General features: G+C 52.8%; 1 protein-coding gene across 2 annotated transcripts; it reads right to left on the bottom strand.

The window, feature by feature from the left end:
* Window positions 1–1695: 1695 nt before the first annotated feature.
* On the bottom strand, window positions 1696–4169 carry LOC104674860 (transcription factor CP2). Of its 2 annotated transcripts, XM_010379319.2 has the most exons (4): window positions 3993–4169; window positions 3321–3431; window positions 2497–2551; window positions 1696–1756 (listed from the first exon to the last, which is right to left on the bottom strand). In XM_010379319.2, the coding sequence occupies exons 1-3, from the start codon at window positions 4071–4073 to the stop codon at window positions 2507–2509; spliced, it is 237 nt and encodes a 78-aa protein (XP_010377621.1). In that variant the 5' UTR covers window positions 4074–4169; the 3' UTR covers window positions 1696–1756; window positions 2497–2506. The 2 variants fall into 2 exon arrangements, with proteins under 2 accessions (XP_010377621.1, XP_030778966.1); XM_030923106.1 differs by lacking the exons at window positions 1696–1756; window positions 2497–2551 and having other exon boundaries at window positions 3180–3431.
* Between the last annotated feature and the right edge of the window lie 2644 nt (window positions 4170–6813).

Here is a 6813-nt window from a genome sequence, read left to right on the forward strand (position 1 = left end):
CGCCTGTAATCCCAACTACTTGGGAGGCTGAGGCGGGAGAATCTCTTGAATCTGGGCAGCAGAAGTTGCAGTAAGCTGAGATCGTGCCACTGCACTCCAGCCTGGGCAACAGAGTGAGACTCCATCTAAAAAAAAAAAAAGGAAAAAAGTCTACTTCACCTCTCATGCCTCACCTTTTGGGAGGTGTCTAAGGGGAACCCCCAGTTTAAAGATATAGGACACCCACATATTAATTACTGGGACCCAAGTACATAATAAGATGATGTTCTAATCCCATATGTTAATGGAGTGACAATCAGGTGCGGTGGAGGAGTACAACATGGTAGAATAAACCCAAGGAGACATTCTGGAAGGAGAGGGACTAATCTGGTCACGGAAGGTAGGGAAATGCCAAGAAGGGCATCCTGGGTCCCAGGAATGGTGGGGCATCACCATTCCTCTTCTAGGGAGAGGTTTGATGCAGCTACACCTGAATTTCCTGTCTTCTGGAGAGAGAGGCCAGAACCTCACCTGAGTCAGGGTTCTTATGGGACCTCGTTCTCTTGCCTAGAGGCCTCCTGAGCCACATACAAAGTCAGTCGGTGATGGATGGGCCTGGGCCAGGAAAACAGTCTATGTATCAGCCTTATACCTGAACTAACAGCTCCCACTTCTAACTCCCGTCCTAGGAGAGATCCCAGCCTCCTCCCAGGTCTCAAGGGAGGGAGGTCACTAAGCAGTTCTTAGGTATTTAATGAATGCTGGACACTAGGGGTAGAAAAACTGGGGCGGGGAACCCCACAAACATCTCTATCCCCAGAAATGGAATGATGCAGGTGGGATGGCTATAGAAGGAGTAGGTCACAGGAGCCTAGCCTTTCACCCCAGCCCTGCCAGCCTTGGGTTGTGACCTCAGACTGGTCATTGTCCTTCTTGGGCCTGAGTTTCTTCTGTAAAAAGAGGGAGTGGGACTAAGTGGTTTTTAAGGTGACTTCTGGCTTAAACATTGTATGAGCCAGGCACGGTGGCTCACTCCTGTAATCCCAGCACTTTGGGAGGCCAAGGCAGGTGGATCACCTGAGGTCAGGAGTTCAAGACCAGCCTGACCAACCTGGTGAAACACCGTCTCTACTAAAAATACGAAAAATTGAGGCCGGTCGCGGTGGCTCAAGCCTGTAATCCCAGCACTTTGGGAGGCCGAGACGGGCGGATCACGAGGTCAGGAGATCGAGACCATCCTGGCTAACACGGTGAAACCCCGTCTCTACTAAAAATACAAAAACTAGCCGGGCGAAGTGGCGGGCGCCTGTAGTCCCAGCTACTCGGGAGGCTGAGGCAGGAGAATGGCGTAAACCCGGGAGGCGGAGCTTGCAGTGAGCTGAGATCCGGCCACTGCACTCCAGCCCCGGCGACAGAGTGAGACTCTGCCTCAAAAAAAAAAAAAAAACACGAAAAATTGGCTGGCAGATGCCTGTAATCCGAGCTACTCATGAGGCTGAGTCAGGATAATCACTTGAACCTGAGGCAGAGGTTGCAGTGAGCCAAGATCGCACCATTGCATTCCAGCCTGGGCAACAACAGTGAAACTCCATATTTAAAAAAAAAAAAATGTGTGAAACATACCTGCTAGCTAGTTAGTAAGGGCCACTACAGTGGGAAGGGGACCCTGGTTGGCAGTGCCCAGCATCTGGCTCTAAGAGTATTGAAAAAGCGGATCCCTCAGCAACCCTGCAGATTTGGATAAGGTCCTGGCGTGTAAGCTTCAGCAGATCCAGGCCTGTAGAGTCAGACAGGACAAGACTGAGGAAAGAGGCCTGGGATCAAGGGTGGGAAGCAAGGGACATAGTCTATTAGTCTACAAATAGCCCTAGTGTGCTCAGACATGGGAGTCAGACTTGGATTTAAATCCCAGTTCTGCCAGTTGTTAGCTGTGCGTCCTTGAGCAAGTTATTTAACCTCTCTGGGCACTGTCCTTAAGGGATAGTGTATAAATTATATGGGATAATTTGTGAGACAAGAACCTAGCACAATGCTGGGCAACTCTTAGTCTCCAGTAAAGGTTAGTTGAAGGGCCCACAACAAGCCAAGACAGAGACAGGCTTCCTGCGTGTGTGTCCCACCCACTCTCAGTCCCCTACACGTCTGGCTCCTGCCAGACACTAGCCTCACCAGTGAAGCTGGCCAGCATCCAGCAGTAGCTGGAGAACCGGTGCTGATGCAACCACTGCTGTGTCTCTGAGATGAGGCTCTATGGTTCAGATCCTGAGGTATCAAATGGATGGTCTAGGTAATACCAGGACCCAGGGACAGAACAAGGAAGGGAAACAGCCCCTCCCTTGGAAAGTCCCAAGTCTGAGAAGGGAGGCTCTTCCTGCCCAGTCCTATCAGGTAAGTTATAATCTGTGGCCATCCATACCACATCTGGCCACCAGGGGGCAGGGCACCCCATTCTGGAGTGTGAGATGAAGCTGCGGAGAAGGCTTTGGGACAGTGGGGAGTGGGAAGAGGGAGACTCACCTCAACTGGGCTACACCCCAAGGTGTCCAGAGCAAATGGCGGTGAGGAACAGAGCCTGTGAGGAGGAGCAAAGGTTCAAGGCCTGCAGAGCATTTCAGCCAGTCTCCCTCCACCAACACCCTTCCTCCAGGCCTGCCCTGGGACACAGAGCTTGCTCTTGTCTTCACCCTACACATTCCCCACCAATCCTCAGCCCTGCCCTTTGCTCCATGCCTGGGCTGGGAGCTCTTTGCTTCACTATCACCCCAAAGGGCTGACAGGAGGTGCTCATCCTGCCTCACCTTTCTGGGGACAGGAGGCTGCAGGAGTCAGGGGAGGTCAGAGCCAGAAAGCTGAGAGGTGGCCAGGGCCTTGCAGGGGACTCCAGCCATGGCAAACACTGCTGGCAAACACACAGCAATGCTGGTCATTGCTCCCTTCCCTCCACCTGTATATTAAGAGCTGACCGGGGCCTGACAAGTGGACTGAGTTTCCACAGGAAGGAAGAAATTAATGAGCCAGTGGGGATGGGGCAATGAGGAAGGGCCCTGGAGGAGCTGGCCAGGAGGAGTGGCAGTAGGAGGAGGGGGCCAGGCAGAGGGAGCAGACAAGGAAGGAGGTGGTGATGGCCTGTGTAGGACAGGTAGCCTGGAGGGCGTCAGCTCCTGGAAGCTTCAACAACCACAGACAGGGCAGAGAGTGTCCTTTGCAGGAAGTGGTGGAGTCCCCGGGGGGCTGTGATGGGCTTGCAGCAGTCAGAGCCCAGGAGGCCTCCATTTCCCCATCTGTACCATGAGGATCTTTTCTCCAACTCTCCCCTCCTGCTCTCGTCCCAACACACGCACCTCCAAGAAGACAGTGCTCTCGCAGGTGGTCTGATACTTGTCCCTCTCATGCAGGGGCTGTTTCTCCATCTTCTTGCAGTCCATTTTCAGTTTCCATTCCACTCCTTTGGGCTGCAGGAGGATGATGAGGAAAGCCTCAGGCTCCTTTTTTTTTTTTTTTTTTTTTGAGATGGAGTCTCGCTCTGTTGTGCAGGCTGCAGTGCAGTGGCGCAATCTCAGCTCACCACAACCTCTGCCTCCTGGGTTCAAGCAATTCTCCTGTCTTAGCCTCCTGAGTAGCTGGGACTACAGGCTCATGCCACCACGCCCGGCTAATTTTTGTATTTTTAGTAGAGACGGTGTTTCACCGTGTTGGCCAGGCTTGTCTCGACCTCTTGACCTTGTGATCTGCCTACCTCAGTCCCCCAAAGTGCTGGGATTACAGGCATGAGCCACTGCTCCTGGCCCAAAGGCTCTTTCTTTACCTGCCTGCCTCTCTTCAGTGGCTCTGTTGGATTGGCTGTGAGACAGAGACTAAGCCCCATCCCTCTGTGTACAGAAAAGGAAACAGTCCAAGAGATGGAACACAGCAGGTTAAGAATCCACAGCAATGTGGGGCTAGAACCCACCCAGCCAGCGAGGCCAGGTGACAGCCCTGCGAGGGAGGAAAGCAGGCCCCATTGCTGCGTGTACCTTAAACACCTTGATGAGGCAGCCAGCCCAGTGCAGGTGATCCAGCAGCAGCCCCTTGTCACCGTGCCTGAAGGTGTCCATCTGGAGGCGGAAAGGGACGCCTTTCTCTCCACTTTTCTTCTGAGGTGCGAACTGAGATGAAGAAGAAACAAAGAGAAAACTGCGACTCCAGATCCACCCACATGCAAAGGAGTCTATCGAAAACCTGTTACCCACCTGCCACCTGTCAGCCACATACTGCTACAGCAGCTTTCCATCCCCAACCAGTGTCCATTCTATTTTTATTTATTTTTTGAGATGGGGTCTTGCTCTGTCGCCCAGACTGGAGTGCAGTGGTATGATCTTGGCTCACTGCAACCTCCGCCTCACAGGTTCAAGCGATTCTCCTGCCTCAGCCTCCGGAATAGCTGGGACTACAAGTCCATGCCATCATGCCCGGCTAATTTTTGTATCTTTAGTAGAGATGGGAGTTTCATCATGTTGGCCAGACTGGTCTTGAACTCATGACCTCAAGTGATCCCCTGCCTGCCTCAGCCTCCCAGACTGCTGGGATTACTGTCATGAACCATAGCTCCTGGCCAAGCTTCCATTCTTTTTTTTTTTTTTTTTGAGACAGAGTCTCGCTCTGTGGCCCAGGCTGGAGTGCAGTGGCCGGATCTCAGCTCTCTGCAAGCTCCGCCTCCTGGGTTTACGCCATTCTCCTGCCTCAGCCTCCCGAGTAGCTGGGACTACAGGCACCCGCCACCTCGCCCGGCTAGTTTTTTTGTATTTTTTTAGTAGAGACGGGGTTTCACCGTGTTAGCCAGGATGGTCTCGATCTCCTGACCTCGTGATCCTCCCGTCTCGGCCTCCCAAAGTGCTGGGATTACAGGCTTGAGCCACCGCGCCCGGCCTTTTTTTTTTTTTTTTTTTTTTTTTTTTTTTTTTTTTTTTTTTGAGACAGAGTTTTCGCTTTTGTTGTCTGGGCTAGAGTGCAATGGCGTGATCTCAGCTCACAGCAACCTCCACCTCCCGCGTTCAAACAATTCTCCTGCCTCAGCCTCTCGAGTAGCTGGGATTACAGGCATGCGCCACCACGCCCAGCTAATTTTGTATTTTTACAGATGCGGTCCCAGGGCCGGCTCCACCTCCACCCAACCAGCTGCTGCTGCTCGGCGTACTGCAGGTGCGGGTCGTCGAACGCCACCTGCACCACACTCTGCAGCCACAGGAGGGCGTGGCGCGCAGTCAGAGGACGCCGGCATTGAGGACCCAGTCTTCACACCCCTGTAGGCCGACCTTCCCACACCTCCCTTCCTACCCCAGGAGGCATTAGGACTTAGAATCACCAATCCGTGTTCAAATGCCCATCTGCCACTCACAACTGTGAACCAGAGAAGTAATCTAGAGATCCTGAGCCTCATCTGTAAAAAGGGGGAGTTAATGCCTTCCCACCCTAGGCATGCCACCCATTTCTTTGCAACATGTCACTGTTGGTCATTTCATAGAACATGTGTAATTACTTGTTTGCCTTAGTAGAATGCAAGCCTCCTGAGGAAGGGAACCACATCTGTCTCATTACTGATGAATCCTTAGCTCATGGAACATTTTCTGGCATAGAATGGGGGCTAAATAGGTAATTTGAGAAAAGATCATGTGTGTGAATAACACTGTGTAAATATATTTCCAATTTTGTTGTTATTATTATTATTATTATTATTATTATTATTATTATTTGAGACAGAGTCTGTTGCTTAGGCTGGAGTGTAGTGCGGCGATCTTGGCTCACTGCACCCTCTGCTTCCTGGGTTCAAGCCATTCTCATGCCTCAGGATCCCGAGTACCTGGGATTACAGGTGCACACCACCATGCCCAGGTAATTTTTGTATTTTTAGTAGAGATGGGGTTTCACCATGTTGACCAGGCTGGTCTTGATCTCCTGACCTCAGGTGATCCGCCCGCCTCAGCCTCCCAAGGTGCTGGCATTATAGGCGTGAGCCACTGCGGCCAGCCTACACTGTGTAAATGTGTTTCTAAATCTCAGTTCTACTACTTGCTGGCTCTGTGTCCTCAAGAAAACACTTAACTTTTCTGTGCCTGTTTCTTCAACTCTTGCCCCCACCACTGAGCTGTCGACGTGAGAGGGTTCTCCGTGACGGTGACACCACTGTGATGACATTGGCTTCTTGCCCAGAGAAACAGTCATACTCAGCCTTTGCCACTTCTGGAGAGGAGTGTACCCAACTTCAGCAGCTGGGGGCACTGGGTGGCATCACACAGCTTGGAGCTGCAGAGCATCTGGACCTCATAGGACTGACCTGGGAGGGATTAAGGGGATGTGTGAGCCCCATTCTGAGGGGCAGAGTGGCACCTACCACCTCCAGCTCACCCTGGGCCCAGCTTCCGGAGCTCATGGCCCACTAGCTCCTCCCCTAGCCCAGGCCTAGCATACCCTGGTTCAGGTAGGTGAGGGTCTTCTCCTGCAGCTTCACGGCTGGTGAGGTGGCTGCACAGAGCACATACTGGAACACGGGGCAGGACAGCTCCGCTCCAGGGATGTTGGACAGCTCCTCCTGCTTCAAGTAGGGCAAGGGCAGGGGTTCCCTGCCAGGGAGAGGAGGGATCTGCCAACTTTCTGCCCTGTCCATCCCCTTTTCTAAGGGTCTTTGACTCCCTATGCCAGACCTCCCCTCTGGGGAACCCATAGTTTCCTGTAGCAGGCCCCCGAGCTGCAGCCAGGGCCGAAGGGACCCCCGTTCAGCTCCTCGGGCCTCCAGGAGGCCTCCCTGAAGGGGCTGATCCCAGATTTGTGGCTGTTCTACTCAATAGCTGCCATCAATTA

This window comes from Rhinopithecus roxellana, chromosome 19 (assembly GCF_007565055.1).
Source record: "Rhinopithecus roxellana isolate Shanxi Qingling chromosome 19, ASM756505v1, whole genome shotgun sequence".
Classification (NCBI taxonomy): domain Eukaryota; kingdom Metazoa; phylum Chordata; class Mammalia; order Primates; family Cercopithecidae; genus Rhinopithecus; species Rhinopithecus roxellana.

Coding starts and splice junctions, on each gene's coding strand:
- LOC104674860 (XM_030923106.1), bottom strand. CDS start 4,073: ATGGACACCTTCAGGCACGGTGACAAGGGGCTGCTGCTGGATCACCTG. Junction 3,432..3,992: donor GCCTCATCAAGGTGTTTAAG/GTACACGCAGCA, acceptor ATCCTCCTGCAG/CCCAAAGGAGTGGAATGGAA.